The sequence below is a fragment of the Glycine soja genome, chromosome 11 (assembly GCF_004193775.1).
Source record: "Glycine soja cultivar W05 chromosome 11, ASM419377v2, whole genome shotgun sequence".
In the NCBI taxonomy this organism is placed as follows: Eukaryota; Viridiplantae; Streptophyta; class Magnoliopsida; order Fabales; family Fabaceae; genus Glycine; species Glycine soja.
This window is the reverse complement of record NC_041012.1, coordinates 46488468-46512046: the sequence shown is the minus strand read 5'-3', so window position 1 is coordinate 46512046 and position 23579 is coordinate 46488468. Positions and strand designations below refer to the sequence as shown.

General features: G+C 34.3%; 4 protein-coding genes across 4 annotated transcripts; 3 read left to right on the top strand and 1 right to left on the bottom strand.

Annotated features, from left to right (window-relative positions):
- The first annotated feature begins 258 nt into the window (after window positions 1-258).
- LOC114374080 (TBC1 domain family member 15-like) lies at window positions 259-8063 on the top strand. Its single transcript, XM_028331678.1, has 11 exons — window positions 259-675; window positions 1580-1675; window positions 2999-3102; window positions 3409-3671; window positions 3968-4090; window positions 4637-4725; window positions 5984-6089; window positions 6368-6465; window positions 6762-7022; window positions 7197-7280; window positions 7708-8063. Exons 1-11 carry the CDS (start codon window positions 586-588, stop codon window positions 7720-7722), a joined length of 1329 nt encoding a protein of 442 aa, XP_028187479.1. The 5' UTR covers window positions 259-585; the 3' UTR covers window positions 7723-8063.
- A 2074-nt stretch (window positions 8064-10137) lies between these two features.
- On the top strand, window positions 10138-13089 carry LOC114374079 (COBRA-like protein 10). The gene is made up of 2 exons (XM_028331677.1): window positions 10138-10757; window positions 11424-13089. The coding sequence occupies exons 1-2, from the start codon at window positions 10160-10162 to the stop codon at window positions 12824-12826; spliced, it is 2001 nt and encodes a 666-aa protein (XP_028187478.1). The 5' UTR covers window positions 10138-10159; the 3' UTR covers window positions 12827-13089.
- Window positions 13090-14002: 913 nt separating this feature from the next.
- LOC114374081 (DDRGK domain-containing protein 1-like) lies at window positions 14003-18609 on the bottom strand. Its single transcript, XM_028331679.1, has 8 exons — window positions 18404-18609; window positions 18178-18286; window positions 17176-17282; window positions 16416-16517; window positions 16167-16325; window positions 15924-15980; window positions 14565-14601; window positions 14003-14485 (listed from the first exon to the last, which is right to left on the bottom strand). Exons 1-8 carry the CDS (start codon window positions 18524-18526, stop codon window positions 14280-14282), a joined length of 900 nt encoding a protein of 299 aa, XP_028187480.1. The 5' UTR covers window positions 18527-18609; the 3' UTR covers window positions 14003-14279.
- A 976-nt stretch (window positions 18610-19585) lies between these two features.
- On the top strand, window positions 19586-20362 carry LOC114372891 (2S albumin). Its single transcript, XM_028330454.1, has one exon. It carries the CDS (start codon window positions 19616-19618, stop codon window positions 20090-20092), a length of 477 nt encoding a protein of 158 aa, XP_028186255.1. The 5' UTR covers window positions 19586-19615; the 3' UTR covers window positions 20093-20362.
- Window positions 20363-23579: the final 3217 nt, after the last annotated feature.

Here is a 23579-nt window from a genome sequence, read left to right as displayed (position 1 = left end):
ATTTTTTAAATATTTTAATTATTTCCTCTTTTAGTTTTTTTTTCCAACCATATATGGGAATATAAGTTGTATAAAGTTTCTCAGACAAGAACATACAAAAGAACAAAATCAAAAACAAAAATTAACAGTAAAAGAAAGTAAAAAAATAAAATAAAATAAACGAAACATTATCTCGTGTAAATTTATTATTACGCATTAAACGGGGAGTGTGGTAAAGGGTAATGAAAATTTAAGAATCTTTTTCTGTTCCTAAATTCCTATTCCAGCCTTTTGACTGGGTATTGTTACCTTCCTCTTCATGTTCCTCTCACACCATCATCTCCACTACCAACCCACAATGTCATAACATTCTAACTATTAATTTAATACAATAAAATCCAAAAAAATAAATAAATAACCGTTATTTTTTTGGTTCTGTGTAGCTTTTGGAGCTGGATCCTTGAATTCTTCACTTGACAAGTTTTTGTTTCTGGGTTTGCTTGATCTTCCCAAAGGGTCCAGCTCCTGCGTTCTGCTAAGGATTGCTCACACCAAAAATCATTGCTTTTTAGTTGATTCTGTTTCCCTTTTGTTTGGTTGATTGAGATGTGGAGAGATCCGGGAGTTTCAGCTGATTCTTTCTATGAAATCCGCCCCGAATGCACCGATGTTCCCGTTACTCGATTTAAGATCAAGGTAAAAAAAAATTCTTCCCTTTTTTGGGTTTAATATATTTTTCCCTATTTTTAATATGTGTGTCTTTGTTCATTGGTGAATAGGAAGGTTGATGGAAATTGGTGTTGGTCTTTTATGAGCAATGCATGTGAATTTGAGGTTTTGTGAATGCTTTTTGTGATTTAAGATACACACACATGGCTGTTCTTTCTTTCTAAGCTATATTGAGCTTGCTAAGTGAATAAACTGGAATTGTTCATTTGGGGGATAGCTTATGATTTTAGATAATTGAAAATCATACATGAGGGTAATGATGGATTGTTGACCTTTACTAAGTTCTCAACAATGGCTTTGATGTTGGTATCTTTTGCTTGTTATGTATTTCAAATTCAGTGATGTCAAGTATCAATTTTAATGAAGGAAACTTGATTCACTTACGGCAACTTATTGTACAGAAATTACATATCATAAATGTGAAATTGAATGTAAACTTTATTGATTATATATGATTGTCTCTAGTTGTGTGGATATAATCCTGATATTAGTTGCATGAATTAGAAGCACTTAATGAGTTATATAATCAAGTAGTTCAGTGAAACACTCATTATATTAAGATTTCCATTTTTGTTTTTTTTTTTTTCTGTAATAAATAACGCAGCATATGGACTGCTTATTAAGTGCTTGATTGCTCAGTTACATAAGTAACTTATAAGAGTTCTAAATCTGAGTATGGATAAAATACACTTTGTAATTTATGATAGCTTTTGTCTTTTTTGTGATTATTTTTGGTTGTGGTTTTTTGATAAAAAATGAAAGAAAGAAAATTGTACGCCTTCAGCTGAGAACTTTCACATTTAGTTGAATTTTTAATCTAGTAACACTTATATAATGTTCATTTACTTTAACTTCTTGTTATATGGTCCAGGCTGGCAAAACACTAAGTGCAAGAAAATGGCATGCTGCATTTACTCCAGAAGGGTATCTAGATATAGGCAAGACTCTAAGCCGAATCTACCGCGGGGTAATTGTTTTTTATAGTTAAAATGTTGGTTCAATATGTTTGAGAATATGGAATTTAGTCTCTACTACTTTCCATTATGGTGTAGTCAGTGCAACAGGGAACTCTTGCTTGCTTGAAAAACATAAGGGTATCTGTTTGTATGGTTGAACTGATCCTTGGAATGGACTGGACTTTTTTAATGGGTCTAATTTGGTTCTCTTTAGTGCATGAGATTCCATTACCATGGCTGAGATTGAAGAATGTACAGACAACAAGTATTAGAAATTAATTAAACCGGCCTAGTTCTGCCAGTTGCAAATTTCAAGTTATTGTTGAATGAGATAAGATTGAAATTCTTTTTTCAACATATTTTCATATGCATTCTTGTGAAACATCTTCCTCTTTTTAGCAGGCTTTTGATTGGAAAGTTTCCTGTTCGGACTTGCTCCTGTTTTTTAGGAGTTATTTTTTTCTTAAAAAAAAAATGTTTGTTTTGCTGTTGTTTCTTACTTAAACCTCTTCTAAGACTTGACATAAGCTTTACATTACCATTCTAAGGTAACAATTGAATGTAATGTAGGAAAATATTGTACTTTATTACTACCTCTGGTCCTATTTATACACTACAACTTGTTTCTTATAAATAGGACCATAGGTAGTATTATAGTAAGGAAACTAATACAGAATACTCCTTTTTTTTTATCTATGAAAGATAAGAAAGAAAATGAAATTGTTGTTAAATTTAGATCTAGATTTCACAAGTCTATGGTAGCAAATATTATTTGAGAGTGATGTCTTTTGTTTTTCAAGTAATACACAAATTAGTCCTTGAAATTTCGTGTATCAGTCAATTTAGTTCCCAACATTATCAAACAAAATGATTTTAGTCCTTATTGTTAGAATTTTAAGGACTAAAATGACCATGGTTTAATAACTTTAAGGACTAAAATAACCATTGTTTGGCAATTTTAGGGACTAAAATGACATTTTCAAATTTTAAGAAGGAAATTGACCAGTGCTTATAATATTAGGGACTAAATTGATGTATTACACTTTGTTTTCAGATGAATTTTGTGCATTTATACATATGCATACATATCAATCTACAAAAATATGTGAAGATATTCATGGAAAGTTCTCCTATTAATTTGTTTCTGCATATTTAATTTTTTTTTCTTCATGATCTTGAGTAATGCATGACCTATGCTGATCATATTATTGGTAAGTGGCATGGCCCTAAAATTATTGAAGATATTTGTTTGTTATGTGCACAAGTGCAACTAGACAAGTGTTTTTATATGTAGCTTTTGGTTGATGGGTTCTTTATTAAAATTTTCAAACCAGGGAGTCCATCCATCAATTAAGGGAGAAGTTTGGGAATTTCTACTTGGTTGCTATGATCCCAAGAGTACATTTGAGGAAAGATATCAGATAAGACAACGCCGAAGGTTATTGGTTTTCTCTTTAAATGATTTCTTTTTTATAAGAATCCTCTTTTTCACCCTTATTATCATCACAGCATCCTAAAGATATTTGGTTTTCATTTCTCTGTTACCTAGGTCTTCTTTTTAAATAAAAATGCAATTAGTATAATATGTCAACACAGGCTTGATAAGCCTTAAAAAATATGACAAGAATTGCTTCCATCCTTTATACAGGGATAATACCAATACTTTTTGTAATATAAAACTTCAGTTTCTGAATTCCAAATCTAATAGATCCTTACTTGAATATCACTTTTTTTCCCCCATCAGAATGCAATATGCTACATGGAAAGAAGAATGCCGCCAATTGTTTCCTCTTGTTGGAAGTGGTAGATTTGTCACAGCACCTGTCATTACTGAAGATGGTCAGCCTATTCAAGATCCATTGGTTTTGAAAGAAACAAGTCCGGCCAAGGGATTGGCTGTACATCCACAACATAATAATAGTCCTTCAAGTATGGATGCTGCAAATAATTTAGAAAAGGTGACAGACAAGGCAGTAGTCCAGTGGATGTTAACTCTGCATCAAATAGGTTTGTGAATAATTTGTTCTCAATGTGCTGTATATTATATTTTGGCCATTATATGCTATCTATTTTTTTATGTATTGTCCAAGTTTTAGGCAGAACCCTGCTTCACAATTATTTTCTTCATATATCCATTATGCCTGAAATGCTTTGCTGTACAAACTCAATTTGATTTGCATGGCATATGGTTAGAATGCAGACTCTATTATTTTGTGAAATTTTTCTCGTGTAATATAAGATCCTATCGCCGTTATATAATTAACATGGCAAATGACACTTTTCATGCACATAATACATTTCAGGTCTTGATGTGGTTCGCACTGATAGGACATTAGTTTTTTATGAGAAGCAAGAAAACTTGTCGAAACTATGGGATATTCTTGCTGTTTATGCTTGGATAGATAAGGACGTTGGCTATGGTCAAGGTGGGTCATACATATTTGGCATCTTTTGGACATACACCTGCACTGTATTTAGATATTTGTATTAAATCCTGGGAAAAGCATGTGGTAATTCCATTCAACTAGCTTGCACTATTCTATGATATATTGACTAGACTAGTTGTTGACACTAATGTTCACCTCAACAAACCTGACCCTAAATGAAAGGCCAACATTCATAGAAAATTTAATTGGTATTTAATGTATGGTAACTTCCTATGTTCAAGTATTTGGGTTTTTGAAATAACATAGCAATTCCTTTCCGTGCATTTAGTCAACTGTTTTAAGTGGTCAGTCAAATTAAAACCTCTCAATTCATTATCATTGATGAAAGAAAACAAGTAGAGAAATCTGAACCATGAGAGAAGAAAACAGTAAATTGTTTTATGGAAAAAAGAATATAATAAATATATTACCTACTGCTTTATATATTAATTTAACTTATGTTTTCTTGTGATCTTGAATGAAATAATTGCTACCACCATTTGCAACTTATCTAAGCTTCAGATTTCATTTTACAATTCTGAGCAGGAATGTGTGACATATGCTCCCCAATGATAATTCTTCTTGATGACGAAGCAGATGCATTTTGGTGCTTTGAGCGTTTGATGCGCAGACTTGTAAACATCTTATCTCTATGCTTTGGTCTATTATTAATTTCTTTTAACACGTTTTTTTACTCAGATTTCTTGAAAATATTCCCGGGGGTAGGGGGGATCTAGTATTTGATTTTTGGATTTTCTTCCTCTTATGTGTACTGGGTTTCAGAGGATTAAGTATTGTAATTTGCACTGTTTGGTATTTCTAGGAAATGTATTCCTAGGGTCTATTGGATAAACTTCTCCAGAAACAGTTTTAGGAGAAGAAAATAAGAAGAAAAAATGAAATGAGCTTCTCCATAAACTAAAACTAGCTTATGTGCTCTCTCATATTAGCTTCTCTGAAAGATAGTTTTTAAATTACGCACGAGCCAATATTAGCATATGGAGAAGCTTATTTCATTTTTCTTTTCCTAGAAGTGCTTTTGGAGAAGTTTATCCAAACAGACCGTAGTCTGCTTCACCTTGACTGTTAACTTTAAATACTAGCTCTTGCTTAAGTTGCACAGTGCTTGTAGGCTAGTTAAAATTGTGCTTAAGTTCTTCAAGGTTTGACACTGATGTTTTGATTATACTGTTTCAGAAATCCATTCATTGTAATGTAAAAAATTCACTGCTTTACTCTTTTCTTGTGCATACTTGGTTAGAAACTCCTATTACAAAATTATGCCAATTTCAATTTTTATTTTCCTTGCACAGCCAATGCCAAATTTGTAAGATGAACTTCCATTTATGAAATTCCTGTTTGCAGATATAAAACTTGGAAGAGATGAATTATAATGTATTTGTAATTTTGTACATGTTAGAGATGTAATAAACCCATTTTTGGTCTTCACCTAATGGCTTAAGCTTTTAAGAGAGTTGGTTGCTTAGATAGTATTTGAACCTCCTTGATTGAGTGGTTAAGAGTTTGACCCTTGTCACCCATTCTTCTGAATAAAAATTGAATTTGAACACATGGTAAGTAAATAAAATGGGTCCATGCATTGCACAAGCTTGGAGTCCTATGGGATCTTGTGCATTGGGGGTGTATTAGGGATGCAAATCATGTAGTAAACCCATTCTTGAACCTTCACCCATCAGCTTAAACTTTTTGGTGAGTTGGTCATTGACAGTAGCTGCTTGAAATTTTATATAAGTGGGTGCACAAGGATTCCATGTGATTAGTTAACACTTTATGGCTACACATTTTTTGGTAGAAACTAGTTTGTATTAGTAGTATTTCAGACATTCAATTTCATCTCAGTTTCTTATGATTTGTGTTCTTGAATTTGTAAAGCGAGGCAACTTTAGATGCACCGAGAGCTCTGTTGGTGTGGCGGCTCAACTAAGTAATCTGGCTTCAGTCACTCAAGTAATTGATCCAAAACTTCATAAACATTTAGGTATTTTTCTTGCATGTATGCCTTGGTATTTTATTTATGATCAAATATGGATATAATTTTTTGACTTAATTATGTTTTTTATGTGATTGCTGTTTTAAGAAATAATGATTGGAAGAAAATGTTAATGGAAAATGATTTGTTTTTATCACTGTTATATTGTCATTCAAATTTGTTGAATAAGTCTCTTCTTTTTTCTATAAAATTTAATTGCACAGTTCTCAGTTAATGTTTGTGAAACAGAAAGTGCTAATGTGCTGTCTCTTAATTTTGGAGCACAGAACATCTTGGTGGAGGTGACTATCTGTTTGCTTTTCGAATGCTAATGGTTTTGTTTCGTCGAGAATTCTCCTTTTGTGACTCATTGTACCTTTGGGAGGTATGCTTGGCTTCTTTTGTTCTTTGTTCTTTGTGAACTGTGATATGTTATGTTACATTTATTGAACAAAGGAAGATTAAGTTGCTTTCTTAATATAACAGATGTGCCCACAGTATGATATGATTTCCAATTTTTGTTTTTTCACAGCCCATTATTGTTTCACTGTTAATGTTTTTTCCCCCTTCTATGAAAACAGTTTATGGAATCATGATTCCTTTCATTTCTCTTTGGGGGTGGATATCTTGGGAATCTTTGTAAAATGATGATCAATTACTAATTACTTTAAATTTTAACAGATGATGTGGGCTCTAGAATATGATCCTGAATTGTTCTTGATGTATGAAATGCCTCTATCAGCTTCTGAAAAAGCTGAGGGCTCAAAAGGGAAAACAAAGTCAATACGTCAATGTGGAAAGTATGAGAGAGAAATTGTGAAGAGTGGAGCAAAAAATGCAGAAGCACCTCTTCCTATGTCTATTTTCCTTGTTGCTAGTGTATTGAAAGATAAAAGTGCAAAACTACTCCAAGAAGCACGGGGCTTGGATGATGTTGTCAAGGTTAGTCTTCTCACATCTAAGTTGCATTAAATTAGATGGAGCAATCACTTGGATGCGATATAATATATAATGATGGTTTGTGATTGAATGACAGTGTACGGAATCTTTGCACTAAGTATTTATTCTTGTATCTACTAAGTTCCTTCTTTGCTCCTCTGATGTAATTATCCTCAGATTTTGAATGACACAACTGGTAATATAGATGCAAAAAAAGCTTGCAGTGGGGCTATGAAACTTCACAAGAAATATTTGAAAAAGGTATTCTCTGCAACTCTTCCTCACTTTCCATATCTTAGTAGGAAAAGCAAACTACATGATAGCTAGCAAGTAGCAACTGACTATAGTAATCAATTCCTCAAGATGCAGTGGATGAATATGACCATGTTGTAGTGCCTAGTGTCACTCCTAAATTGGAATACCAATTGTCATCAACACTATACAGTTTGTCTTTTTTTTTTTTTTTTGCTTAAAATGCATTAAATTAGTTTCTGAGACATCATTATAATCTCCAATACATTGAACTGGATGTATAAATCTTTAATCCAAATTCTAAGTATTGATCCTTAATCATAGTTTATTTTTTGGTATGTCATACATATGTGTGTTCCCGTAGTTCTTTTCTTTTCCCTGTATAATCTTATTTAATTATCTCTTAACTATTATAGTAATTTTGTAATTGCTGCAGGCCAAGAAACCCTAGCACCAAATACATCGAAATACCCAATGATTCTTTTGTAATGTGTTGTATGGTAGATGTGTTGCTCCCTGGGAGACAATAATGGAGAACATAGGACTTTAAAGAATTGAAAAAAGGAATTCAAATATCCAACCATCAAAATCCCTGAGCAATTGTTGTATGTGAAATCATTTTTTTCCCCTTTTGTATCCATAAAAGAAGTAAGATTGTATATTATGAAATATGAAAATAGAATTGTTGTGTACACCCATCTATTTGTACTTCGTTATTGCATAGAGGAAACAAGATACAGGAAACAACCATTCAATTTCGAGCCAATAAAATTAATTTTGTTTTGATATTCATTTATTTCCACTAGTTAAGTGATCGTATTGGAGACAATTGAATGGCCAATTGAATAAAAATGTATTTAAAATCTAGCAAAAGAAATAATTAAGTAAATCAAAACAACGGTCATAAACCATTCACTTTAACGAGTCCTGTTGAATTAAAGGGGGTTTCTTTTAAGCAAAAGAGGACTGTTATTAACTTAAATAAACTCCATAGTCCAACAAAGAAGGAAAAACTAAAAAAAAAACATAATAAATAAATAAAGCTATCGATGACCTTAAAATTCTAGATTGTTCTTTTTTAAAAAATAAAAATAAAAATCTTTTAGAGAGTCTCTTTTTATCATTAGTCATCAAGTTGCCTCATAATTGAGATTTTATTTTAATTCCAATCCAATAGTACGTTCCTTTGGATGGTTTTCTTTTTGGTTTACAATTTCTTGATTTGATTAACCACTTTTTGTTTATTTCTTTCTTTTAATAAATTTCAATTCATACTCAATGTTTAACAGCTCTGGTGAAATTGCTTGTGATGGAAGAGTTAACTGTTATGGAGTGATAATATTTAAACACTCACAAATTTTAAATACTTCATCAAGACTTATAATTTTTCTCTATTTTTTTCTATTATATTACATTGTCAATTAAATCAATCATTTATTTCTTTCTATCTCTCTCAATGTATAAATACTTAAAAGATGTCCAAGAATCATTTTTGAATGTGATATACCTAGGTTAGTTCATCCAACGGTATGATACGACTTAGTCTATAACATGTCATTGAGCAAAGTTTTAAGTGATGTCATTTAATTTTTTTCTTTTTTTAATATGTAATCTATATTTTTTATTTGATAATGGATACAACTGTTAAATTTATTCAAATCGAAGGAATTATACGTGCATGATAATTATATATTATATATTTGTAAGTCTTTTATAACTGTTATAAGGAGTGTTATAATCATTAATTAACCTAATACGTATATGACTTGTTTTTTACATGCATTAATTAATTAACTAACTAATTTTAGCATAATTAGTTTGTATTTATACCCAAAGCATTAATTATATAATGTTACCTTATTTCTCGAGAGTAGTTAATCATTTTAACACTAAATAGCAAGTTAGTTCACACAACGATAATTAAGTTGACAATAACAGACGTCTCCATTCTGAAGATGTGAAAACTGTTTGTGTATGTTTCTTTTTCTTATTTTTTCCCCCTAATAGTTAAAGAGTACAATATTAATAACCAAACATTGCAACAAACAGAATTAAAGGTGACGGGTAATATGGTATGAAAGGGAAAAAATGAAAACCAAATTTCATACATACAACACTAAACTCTTTAATTCTCTCACAATTAAGACAAATGGTTACCAACAAAAAAGTACTGATTAGAAATTTTAGCATTAGTATCTTGGTGACAAAAAAAAATACACTATTTTCTATTAACTGAAATTTATTAAAAATCACAATTTTTGAATTATACTTTTTATTTAATAATTAGCTTTAGCTTAATTTTGTAATTACCAAGAAATTACTAGCCCTCCAAATAGTCTTAGCATTCCTATGAATTTGATAGATTGTATTATTATTATTCACAGATTCAGAGATAGTAATGTATGATTGCATGCATGAAATCTAACTTAAATTATAAACAAAATGATTTGGACTTAATGAAATCAACAAGACCACCACGTGCTCCCAATGCCGTTTTTGTCAACAAAATTTATTAGTGTACCTAGTAATTCCCAAGGAGTAGTATATATATTTTTTTTAATGGTAGCCCAAGGAGTATTGTTGTTCCTCAATTAATTTAACAAAGGCTTCTGTTTCCTTTCCAATTATAGCTTCCAAACATTACCTGTCCCCCGAAACAACCGCTAAAACTAACGGAACATAACTCCCTTCTCCCATCTTCAATTCTTCATTCCCTCCTCCCATTTATATTCCCTCACTTTCCTTCTCTCTTTCCATTTCCCTCTCCTCCTCCGCCGCGTCGTCCCCGCGCGGCAACCACCTTCTTCCTCGTACAACACACACACAAAAAAAAAAAAAACAAAAAAAGCATAGCTGGTTGGCCATATAGAAGAAGAAAATACCACAACATGAAAACTGCTTTATTAAAGCAGGTAACTTCTTCGTACTCAACAAAAATAATAACAGCTTGTTTGTTTCTCTTCTTGAACTGCCATGTTGGCTACGGCCAAAATGACTTTGAAAAATTTTCGTCCTTGTCGTCGCCGCCACCGCCTCTAATGACGGAGCTCGACGCCTGCAACGGTGTGTTTCTCACGTACGCGCTCCTTGGGCGCGTGAAGGAGTACCCGCACGTGAAGAACACGTCGAAGCAGGCGTGGGCGTTCAAGGCGGAGGCGTCCCTGACAAACGTCGGGGACGAGGAGGTGCAGGGGTGGAAGATGTACGTGGGGTTCCAGCACCGCGAGATTCTGGTCTCCGCCGACGGCGCCGTGCTCACCGACGCCGGGGACTTTCCGGCGGAGGTGGGGAACGGGACCACGATGGTGGGGTCCACCGCGACGGACTTGAAGACCGCCATAGATACCGCCGGGGATATTGACCAGATGAGTGTGAGGATTCAGATGAAGGGGACGCAGTTTGGGTTGGGTGCTGGGGCTACGCCAATGCCTAAAACTATTCATCTTGAGAATGATGGCTTCAAATGCCCTGCACCCAGTCGAAGAGGTATAATACATATATATCTTTCTCTTCTCCCACGTTATGGATATTTCATGCAATAACATGCTTCTGAAATTATGATAAACATTTTACTTGTGCTTTCTGTGTGTGTATATATATATTCTTAGATGCTAACTTAGTGTTTCAAATTACAAAGTTATTGTTCTAATTTTCAAAATTATTAAAGACGATTTTTTTAGTTTAGAAAATTACAACGATAAAATTTTAAATGATTGATGTTGTAGTTTTAAAGATTAAATTGATGGATAGTTGTGATTTTAATGATTAATTTAATATATTATTGTATGCAAAATACTTGCTAATTATTTTTCCTACGAATTTTTAAGGGTGCAAGGAAATATATACTGAGAAATTAGCATGAGTATACGTCTTAAAACATGCACTGTAAATAAATAAAAAAACATAATTGACGTTTGTGCATGATTTATTGAGCTCGTTTCAAATAGTACATATATGCATGATAATCATATACTTGCAAGAGTCTTATAATAGCCTAGGACAGGAACAACACAATTTCTATATCTTGAAATTGAAAACGATCGATATAACTATTACACAGCATGGAGCGTAAAATCTTGTTTAATTACAATTATCACATAACATGATACATATATGAATTGCTTTTGACATTTGTGTGAATCAATGGTGCAGCCACGAGAATGTTCGTATGCTGCAGAAAGGACCCAAAAGTAAAAGCCAAGCAAGCTAAGAAAACAAAGTACCCACCTCGTCGCAAAGGAGACATAACCATAGCATACGACGTGCTCCAAGCCTTCCAGAACAACTACTACGCGCAAGTCACAATAGACAACAACCACCCATTAGGTCGTCTCGATCACTGGAACCTAACATGGGAATGGCAAAAGGGAGAATTCATATACTCCATGAAAGGAGCCTTTGCTCGCAGAAGAGACCCTTCTGAGTGCTTGTACGGCCTCGCAGGAAAATTCTACAAAGACATGGATTTCACAAACGTCGCAACCTGTCAAAAGAAGCCAACAATCTCTGATCTTCCATCAGAGAGAAAAGAAGATGAGAAAGTTGGAAAACTTCCTTGGTGTTGTAGGAATGGCACTGTTTTGCCTCCTATCATGGACAAGAACAAAGCTAGGTCAATGTTCCAGATGCAAGTGTTCAAAATTGCACCTGACACTGATAACAGAACTGCTCTCACTCCACCTTCAAAGTGGAACATTGATGGTGTCATTAACCCTAAATACAAGTGCAGTGCCCCAGTTAGGGTTGACCCACAAGTCTTCCCTGACCCTAGTGGGCTTAGTGCTATTAGCACAGCGGTTGCAAGTTGGCAAATAGTTTGCAACATCACAAAACCTAAGCCTCAAGAAAACCGTTGTTGTGTCTCTTTCTCAGCATTCTACAACGAATCAGCCATCCCTTGCAACACGTGTGCATGTGGGTGTGATGACACGAGGAAGTGCAGCTCTAGGGCTTCTCCGATGCTTCTTCCACCAGATGTTCTTCTTGTGCCGTTTGCTAACAGGTCCGTTAAGGCACGTGCATGGGCCAGGCTCAAGCACTTGCACGTACCGAGCAAGCTCCCTTGTGGGGACAATTGCCCCGTCAGCATAAACTGGCACGTGAGTTCTGATCACAGGGATGGATGGACAGCTAGGATCACACTTTTCAACTGGGAGGACTATTCCTTTGACGATTGGTTCACTGCAGTTCAGTTGAGGAGAACTTTCGAGGATTTTGAAGATGTGTATTCCTTCAATGGGACGAGGATTCCTGGTCTCAAAACTGTGTTCTTTGAAGGGTTAAAGGGTTTGAATTACTTGGCTGGAGAAACCAATGGAACACACGCTAATGACCCCAGGGTTCCAGGGAAACAACAATCTGTTATTTCTTTCAGCAAGAAGCATATAAAAGACTTCGATGTCACACATGATGGGTTCCCCACTAAGGTTTTCTTCAATGGAATGGAGTGTTCACTTCCTCCAATTAGACCTGCCAAAAGTTCAGGGCGCAAATCATCTTCCATCAGTGTCATTGCACTCGTTTTCACAGCTTTTGTGACTTTCTTGATGATCTAAATGATTAACCTACCTTGACACAAGAGAGAGAGTTACTGGCTTGAAAGGGTTTATTTTTCTTCTCTTCGGGGCTGCTTTTTTATATATATCAGTCTCATCAACGACGGGGTGCTTATACAAACTGAGCAGAGAGATAAAGATGCATGTGATGAGGGATGCAGCCTTTTTGTGTAAAAGTGCATAACAGTGTATATCTGATCGATACAAGATTGTGTGTGGAACTTATTATAAGTTCAGTACGTAACTAGCTCATATTACGATTAGATTGCCTTGTCTGAACAACGTTACTCTAGTGTATGGATTGTTAGGTCATGTAGATACGTTTCTCAAGCAAAGTTCTACCTTCTGATTAATTAATAGGTTCATTTTCTAACTGTCATGGGATTTTAATTTAATTTGGGATTTTGGGGGGGGGGGGGGGGGGGGGGGGAGGTGTCGGGACTAATGTAGCTCCTAAGAGCTTCATTTTCAATATTGCTTCTCTTGGTTTATTATTTCTTTGGTTTGAATAAACTAGAAGATTATCAAATTGGGAAGAAAACAACGCAGAATAATATAAAACGGAATAAATTGAGTAAGGAAAACAATCTCAAACTCTAATGTTGATTAAAATTGAGAGAAATTCGTTAAACAGGTGAAACTCACAAAAATGTGTAAATTTTAATAAATTTAACAAATAATGTTCTAAAGAATTTGTTAAAAAGTATGTTTACAAAAACACCCAAAAAGAAATAGGAACACAGTAGTAATTGACAAAATTAATAATATGATATGAAAAAAAATTGGTTGACAGACACCAAAGAAACTATTTGACAAAATTAAGAAAAAGAGAAGTTTAAGTATAATAAGTGATATGGCTTAATGTATAAAAAGAGAAATAGAAAATAAGTAGGTATTAATTAAGTATTGGAAATGTAGAAAAGTGTCCACCAATCATCTAGAGAAGTCTCAAACCAAATATTTCAGATGTCAAAAAATAGAAAAAGTTTTAACATCTTGTATACTAACCTCATTTATATACTGGCTACGTCTAGCGATAAATAGGTGAGGCTCGACAATTAAAAGAACGGTTAGAATTACTCTTGTTTAACTTTTTCTAACTTCCAAATATCTCAAGTTTCAAATTTTGTCAAAGTTTAAAAAAAAAAAAAGGGCATGCCCTGATGTCTTGCATCTGCATGTAATGCTAAACTTGTTACAATGGCCAACAAAATGGAAAACAATTTCCAAAAAATAGTGTTGAGGACTAATTTCATATTCAGACACGTAGATCTGCCTCTTGAAATACGTTCTCGTTCTATACTGTGTACTTTCCACAGGAAAAATCTGAAATTTGTTACACTAAAGCTGTGTTCAAAGTCATGTACCAAACAAACCCTAGGCAAACCACAGATAATTGTTTTTTTTTTATGTACAACACGATTTTCCTGCCACCCACAAGTCAAAAAAAATGTCAGTTAACAGTTATCTCCTCCGCAATGTTAATGTCCTCAGAGTACTGGGCTTTAGGCTCCAAATCAATGAACTGGTTCGATTTACTTGCTAAGTGGGAAATGCTAACCCTCCCTTGCCGCTTAATATAATCAGCAACGGCTTTCATCTCTTCTTGGGAGATGTAAATAAATTTCCCTCTATCATCCATAACACCCGAAAGCCGACCTGATACACAAAATAAACTCATTATATCCATCCACCTTGGAAAACAATTTAAAAAGAAAGGATAAAGAAAGGTTCTTACCCATACTTTCCAGAGATGTGATGCGATTGATACATTCCTGCATCAGTACAAAAAAAAGGGAAGCCCATGGAGGGAAAAGATATCACTCGGGCAGTACACACTATAACAATTTGTTTCATCCATAAATAAATTGATAGAATCTCAAACAAACTATAAAATAGGGCTTCGCTACTTAGAAACATTCAAAGGGATATCATTACTTGGGTTAACACCCATAAAATTATGAAGAAAGTAAAATACAAGCTAAAGTACCAAAATGGAACTATAATTCAACATAAAACACCTATATATATCTCTTCTCCCGAAAGAGGGAACAGGAATTAATTTTTGTATCTTCATTTAGAGGGGAGTGGTGTGCAATAAAAAGTACTTGAAAAGGAATAGAATTAGACTATTGTACTTGTAGTGCAACCAAATTAAATGGTTCAAATTATTGTGCAGTTGCAGTATTTAATATAAATAGCAAGGTCCGTTTATGTGATGTGCCTTTAGACGGTAATTTAGGAAGTTGTGTAGCATACTAGCATTTGTGTCTTTAGGCAGTTATTTAGGTAATTCAGGACTCGTGCGACAGTTATCATGTGGTTATATATATAGGCACAGAAGTTTTGGCATTCAGTGAATAATTGGTATTAATGTTTTTGAGAGAGAAAAACTCTGTTGGGGCTTAGGCCTCTGTATTATGTATGGAGAGAGGTTGCTCCCTGTGAGGCCCCTGCCTCGCATCTCCATTTTCCCTTCCTCCATCTCTCCACTCCAGAACTCTCATATTTTTCTATATATGAGATTGGATTGGCATCATCTATCTTTAACCACTGATTTTCACTAGCTTCCTTACAATACAAAATATAAAAAACATTGAAAATAAAAAATAAAAATCAGTAACCTCAGGGTAAGGCTTAGTCATCTTTCTAAACTATACTTTCATCCTACTATTCTTTTGGAAACAGAAATTATATTGTTGTTGGTGGTGGGTGATTTATATAGTAGTATAGTATAAGTCACATGTATTAGTAGAAACAGGGACATGAGAACAGCTTGTGTATAGAACCAACCTAAGTAATGGGTGGAATACTACATTTTCTCTCATCAAATCTTTGTTTTCCCTATTTGTTTCTATCTTAAAAATCTTGTTTTCTTTCAACTCTACAAAATCCTACACCAAATATATGTTTAGAAAAATCAAATAGATACAATACATGTTGCACATAGACCATAAAACATACCAGCAAAGCATAATATTAGTTAAACTGCTTCTCTCATAAAACTTGTAGCAACAACCAATATAAGGAAAATGAAATGGTGATGGAAGAAATATATAGGCTGATTCAAATAAAGGAATAAAATAGGAAAGAATACCTGTGTACGCAATTTAAATTCTGCAGCAAGATCTTCTAAGGGAACACATTTGTGCTTCTGAATGATTACACAAAATTAAGTCTAAATTAGAATGGCTATAAAACCTCTTTAAAGTTGACAGTGATAACCCTAGTTAATTGCTATTAATTTTTTATGCCTCACAGAAATGCATAAATTTTGGCAAATTTAGCAAAGGGAAATCAAGGAAATTAAGAATGTACAAATTAAAAAACAGAGAATAACCTTTATATATTCAACAAAATTGCCTAGCAAGTCTTCAGTACTACCCTGCACTTCTTCAAGGGTACCCTCATCATCAACTGAAAATTCACCTTTCCACTTCTCAAACTCTAATGCAGCAGCCTCCTCCTCCTTAGCCTTCTGAGCTCTGGCTTCCTCTTCCTATATGAATTAAAAGCAAGTGCCTTACCAGTTAATATACCACATGAATGTTAATCATAAAATCAAATCGGAACAAGGTAACAAGCTCACCAACTTACGCTCCTGTGCCTCACGCTCCTCATCCTTCAACCTCCGCATTTCTGAATAACGATCTTGTTTTGCAAGCCTTGACTCTCGTGCAACTTCCTCAGCCTTCCAAAGAGATAGACCAAAATACAACTATTTAAACTTTAATCAACATAGAGAAACCCCCCAAAAAGCAAAACATTAAGCACAGAAATTCAAGAAATACATAACAAAACCCTGAATGGGTGGGGAAGGGGTGTTGTCTTGAATAACACACTCCACAGCAATATCAGAATTCAAGTTCTATTATACAGTATTCTCCAAAGTTCTTGTATCCAATACTCAACAGTTTAAGTATTAGTCTGAGAATTAAATACAAACTAGGGACAGTAATCATGCACACTGCACGGAAAAGCAATAACGGAGGTCAAAACAAAATGACCATGTTTTTTAACAAAATTACAGAAATCTCATTCAAGCAGGAAACTTACTCAGAAGAGAGAGTGAAACGTGTGGAGCAACTGGATGGTTTTAATAATAATATAGATTGAACTAGTGTCCTTTACTAAACCTTCAAATACACATAACGTCTTTCATTTCAAGAAACCATCCTTTTTGATAAGTCAAATTTCAAACAGCATGGTTCTTTGGTAAATTAGTATAGAAGGCTACAAGCTGCAAATAGCAAGAATCCCGCCAAAAATGTACTCAAGTATAAAGAAGGAAAATGATGCATGGACACCACCATTGACCATGCTAGTTGACATATAAAGAGAGAGAATACCTGACGCCTTTCTTCCCTCTCTTGCCTTTTAATCTCCTTTTTCTTTGATGCTTTAGCCTCATAATACCCTCCGCCAGCAGCTTCATCATCACTCTCACCACCAGATCCTGTTTAGATGCATACGGCTTATCACTTCAAAAAGGCAACTAAGTTTCAAGATACGATCTGTACGCATGCTTCCAACACAGCAGTGTACATATCATATTTCCATTCACCAACAAGTCCAACCATAATTCCATATAGCAAAAACAATAAGCCAAATAGTCGACTCCACATGTGCAAATATCCCTAAATGTCATTCTAATCTAAACACTCGATAACATGGTAACATTGACGTATCTAGTGAGAAAGCAAAAAGAAAAGAAACTAAGGCCATGTTTAAATGAACTTCTCCATAAACACTTATACAAGAAGAAATAAAAAGATAAAATGAATTAAATTATTAAAGTTTCCGAATAAATTAAAACTAGCTTATGCATAAGTCAAAATCAGCTTTTAGAAAAGTTAAATAAAGAACTTCTATAAATTAGCTTATGGTGCATAGCCTAATTTTAACTTTTAAATTAGCTTATGGTGCATAGCCTAATTTTAAATTTTGAAAGAAGCATAAGGTTCTGTTTGGATAAACTTCTACAAAAGTAAGATTCTCGATAAGCTAAAATTAGCTTATGAGAGAAAAGTAATTCGTTTTTTCCTTCTAAAATTACTTTTGTAGGAGTGCTTATAGAGAAGTTTATCCAAACAGAGTCTTTCTTTTACCTTCTCCAGTTCTCCTATAGATGCTTATTGAGAAATTTAACCAAACAGAGCCTAAACACACAAAGATCACCAAATATTCATGATTTCACATCTATCAAACCTTCCTAGTGGAAAACAACTCATATTAGTTCCAGTTACATCTCTGATTAACATTTTCATTCACCAAAGCATCATCGCACACACCGAAACAAAACAAATCAAATTAAAAAAAATAAATTAAAGTGAACGAGTTGTGCGAGAAACCTTCTTGCGTCGCAGGTGGATCTGCCGAAGTGCTAGCTCCAGAGGCGGCAGGTCGGCGACGCATGCGACGAGTGGCGGCGGCGCGCGCCACGGTTTCTCTCCGCGGAGCCTGACAATTGGTCATCGATGATCAAACAATCCGACATGGACTCGAAAATAGAAGTGATCAGGGTTTTGGGGGCGAAATGAAGGGAGAAGAGTGAAGGAGTTGGAAGAAGGTGCAAACCTGAGGAGCTTCGTCGCGGTGGGGAGGGGGAGGTTGAGAATCTTGACGGCGTTTCCATAGGTAGAGTGGGATCAACGCTGCCACAAGAAGCATCGATAGAACTGCTACGAATAGCTCCTCCATTGCGCTCTCTCTGTTTTCCTTCTTTCTTCTCTCTGGTTTCTCGCGAAATTGGTTTCTCAACTGCGTTTGGGGCTCCAGATTAAACGACGCCGTTTCGTTCCTTTCGCTTCACGGCTTAACGATGTCGTTTCTGTCTGTGCCCAAAAAATAAAGGCATTTGTTATTTGCACCAGATATTTACTAAGTGCACCCTAGTTTGACAAGTAGGCGATAATTACAAATAGATGCGGTGCAAATAATAAATTTTGAAGGAAATAATTACAAAAGAACAGAACTTATATTTACTTTATTTTAAAAAACTAAAATGAAAGAACAAAAAAAAGTAAAAAATACAAAAAATGTGCTTTAACCACTTTCATTATTTGTTACAGAAAGTATGATTCTACTCAAATTGATCTGTTGTATCTGGTGCTGCCTTGTCACACTGGCGATTTCAATCCCCTAAAGATATGGTGCAAACTGCGAAGTGATCAATATCTGCTCGGTTAATTTAGATTAATTAATAATATTCAACGTGATGTACCAAAAAAAGACAATTTTTTGCTCCATTGACAAATTAAACCTCATCAAGGTAATTTCCAAACCTATAAGCAAAAAAATTTCACATTAATTGGCCCGCAATCCTATTAGTCTTATTATACTAGAGTAGGAAAAAAAACAATTACACAACTTGTCTTATTATTCTCTATGCTAATGAATATTTTTCCCTTTTGTTAGAAATCAGTGTTTCCTAATTTATTGAGTATTAATTCCACTCACCGCATATATTTACCGTTGAATAAGAAAATTTTACACATAATTCTTTTTAAAATAAATAATTTTTTTATACTAGATCTTATATGATTACGTGAAGCCAAGTGGGTTATACTAATGATATATAATGTTTGATAGTAATCAGTTTATAAACCAAATGCATGGAAATGTTACGTGGAAGCACGTAAATTAACAAGCATTGAAGCAAATGCAGCCACCGCACCAAAACCACCCCACTTCACTTCCACGTACCATATTCCATGCAACTACAACACCCTAAAACTTCAATAAATGCCCCCACCTTCACTTCACTTCACTTCACCCATCAATAGCAAAATGACCAAGTTCACAATCCTCCTCATCTCTCTTCTCTTCTGCATCGCCCACACTTGCAGCGCCTCCAAATGGCAGCACCAGCAAGATAGCTGCCGCAAGCAGCTCCAGGGGGTGAACCTCACGCCCTGCGAGAAGCACATCATGGAGAAGATCCAAGGCCGCGGCGATGACGATGATGATGATGACGACGACAATCACATTCTCAGGACCATGCGGGGAAGAATCAACTACATAAGGAGGAACGAAGGAAAAGACGAAGACGAAGAAGAAGAAGGACACATGCAGAAGTGCTGCACAGAAATGAGCGAGCTGAGAAGCCCCAAATGCCAGTGCAAAGCGCTGCAGAAGATAATGAAGAACCAGAGCGAGGAACTGGAGGAGAAGCAGAAGAAGAAAATGGAGAAGGAGCTCATTAACTTGGCTACTATGTGCAGGTTTGGACCCATGATCCAGTGCGACTTGTCCTCCGATGACTAAGAAGTTAAAAGCAATGTTGTCACTTGTACGTACTAACACATGATGTGATAGTTTATGCTAGCTAGCTATAACATAAGCTGTCTCTGAGTGTGTTGTATATTAATAAAGATCATCACTGGTGAATGGTGATCGTGTACGTACCCTACTTAGTAGGCAATGGAAGCACTTAGAGTGTGCTTTGTGCATGGCCTTGCCTCTGTTTTGAGACTTTTGTAATGTTTTCGAGTTTAAATCTTTGCCTTTGCGAATATCGTTCGTTTTGCTCTTCAAGTTCTGTTTCTTTGCTCATAAAAGTATAAAAAGATTCATTCCATCGTTAATACCCCATAGATGGGGTGCTATGGTCCGATTGATTCGGTAAAATTAATTAGGAGACTACTAAATTATGAACCTATAGAGAAATTTTTCTTTTTTTATTAGTTTATATTATTTTTTTACAATAATAATAATAATAACAAGAGAGACGGGAAGAGAAATGGGAAAGTAGAAGACAAGATAAATTAATCTATTGAAAGAAATAATATGTGCAACTACTAGTTGATTTACTGTATTGGATGAGCTGATATATAATCCACTTCTAAAAATTGCCTCACTACTTGTGATGGGTTGGAAGGCAAAAAATTCTTGACCCATATTTGCTGGTAAGGTAAAATTTGTTGCGGATTATATTTAGATTTAGATATCATAACAGGGTATTGATGTGGGAGGGTATATATTTCAAAATGCTTTATTTTTTTATTTACTTACTAAGGAATTTTAAGAGAGTTAATTTTGAGATGTACGTTGAAATGAAAATTAATTTCAAGTACTTTTATTTATAAATAACTAATTATTGGCAATTAGTTGTTTCTTACGTAAACTTAAAAAGCAATAGTAAAACCAACAATTTAAAAAGTAATAATGTCCCACGCATGCATTCAACGTTAATGATACATATTGTTTCGTAAGGACTAAATTATGATCAAATACATAATTCAGGGATTAAATATGTTATTTATCTGATTACTTTTGTCACAAGAGGAATTAATGACCCAGTTTTGCGTCATTTTTTGGTTGGATAACCTTTCTCATACATCTTGATATAAGACTGTCTAATTCGAACAACCACCACAATCCAATTCCAAGCAGCAGTGCACGTCTACCGCTAAGGGCCATTAGCATGGGCAAGTAGCTAGGGCCTTAGTGCCCCTGGTAATACCAAAAACATAGAAGTATATAGGCAGTTGCTTGGGGCACCCGGCATTTTTGCTGGGCACCCAGCAACGTGGGTGAAAGGGCGAAAATGTCCTTCACCCTTTCATATAAAAGCGACACAATGACTCGTCCGTAGGAGTCACTGTTCATTTCCAAAAATCGCTTTTTCTTCTTTCAAGAGAAAGCGCGTCTTCTTCTTCCGAGAAACCGCTTCTTCTTCTTCTTCCGCACTATGTCTTCTCCTACAGCCTCTCCACACTATCGATTGGTTGCGGCCTCTTCTTCTTCCTCTCTGTTGCATCTTCTTCCTTGCCGTTGCGGCCTCTTCTTCTCCCGTCTTTGAGGTTAATGAATCTTCTTCCTCCTATAGTGCTTGTTCTTCCTTGTCGTTAGATATGGTGTATTGTTTTGTGTTTTGGTTTGAATTGGTGCTTCTTGTTTTTGTGTTTTGTGTATTGTTCTTCCTCCCTGCCATGCTTCTCTACTCCATGGTTATTTCTGTAAAAAACTCGTACGGATTGGCAATCCGTATGACTTTTTAAAAAAAATGTTTTTTTCAGTTAGTGAAAACCAATCCATATGAACCATATGGATCAACAATCCGTATGGATTTTTTTTTTAAAAAAAATGATTTTTATTAGAAAAAAAGGAGGAAAAATGAAAAATATTTATATGTCAATCATTTTATAAATTGTTTAGTATTGATTTTTAGTTTGTGATTAATTTGTTGATTATTGATTTTATGAATGATTTATTTATTATTCAGTTTATCTAAAAAATGTTAGTAGGATTAGATTACATTTTAGATTAGATTAGATTTTTAAAACAAACATTAGATTTGAGAAAGAAAAATTAGATTAAAAACATGAAAATGTTAGTAGAACAAAAATACTAAAATATTACTTTGTCAAATATATTTCAGAATGTCACGCTCTCATTCGTCGTCATCACGTTGGACCAACCTCAATGAGGAACTGGAGTAGCTTCTTGCGATTGTGTCTAGTAAGAATTAACATATAATTGCTTGAATGTTAATTATATCATAATTAACAATTGAAGAGCACGGAGAATGGACGGAAATGGCAAAGATGATGCAGAATGTCGCGGTTCCACCAGAGACTATTTTCCAGACCATTCACACCAGGTCATGTTCATTTTGATTTAATTAACATATGATTTTTCTGTTATTTTCTGTAACTAACCAACCTTATTTTGTGATATTAAATGTAGATTTTCGGTGAAGTTAGTAAGGTACATACTATCAGGTGGAAGGATGTACTTGAAACCGTATGACATTTGGTTGACAAAGACGGAAATTATCATAGCGTTGTCTACAACAAAGATTTGGACCAACCAATCATTGTAGTAGGGTGGACAGCACTACGAGATTTTTACCAGCTGACTGGAGACCATCTAGTATTCTTAACTCATTATGGTAAGAGTGCATTTTTTTCTTACCATATTCAAGACCACTTGCATGTTCAGATCATTCCCAAGATGACACTCTTTATACCATCAAGTGTCAGATTCTGTCACCTTCAAGGTTTATCTCACTCAACAGAAAGTTATAGCAGTTTGGTAAGCAACTTTTTAATTTAGTTGTCAGCATTTCTTTATTTTTCAAGTTTTAAATTTCATAACATAAATTCCTGACATAACATTTCTTTATTTGTCAGGACGTTCCAAGCAGCATGTATTATTTTGTTAAAGACAAAGACTGAACTCATTTGTACTTGGAGAACGTTGCAGAATGTCGGCTTGTCTTCAATCATTGGAGGAAGACACTTAAAATTAGAGTCAGATGGAAACATTTATGTGAGACCTTATCCTTGACAGTTGACATGAAAATAGTTTTTGAATCCATTGATCCCAATGTTAACCGTGTGCTTTATTGGTCATGTTTATGAATAATTTAGGATCTCGAACATTTTAATTATTATGAATATTTTAATTACTTTTGAATAATTTATTTATATAATATTTATTTTATAATAATTGTTTTATCATGTGTTGATTCTAAATTTGTTGCAACAATGTTCTTATATATAATAGTTGTTTTGTCATGTATAATAGTATCTCATTGTTTTTGAAAAAATTTGGTCATGTTTTTTAAATAAGTTATTTTTAATTAATGACTAAATGAAATTTTTTTATCATTGTTAAATTTAACCAATTACTAAATTAAAAGTAATAACTAAATTTAAGCAATAACTGAATTAAAATTAATCATTAAAATATTTTTTTAAATTATTTTGTTTTATCATTGCAAAATTTTGTAATCCATATGGCCATA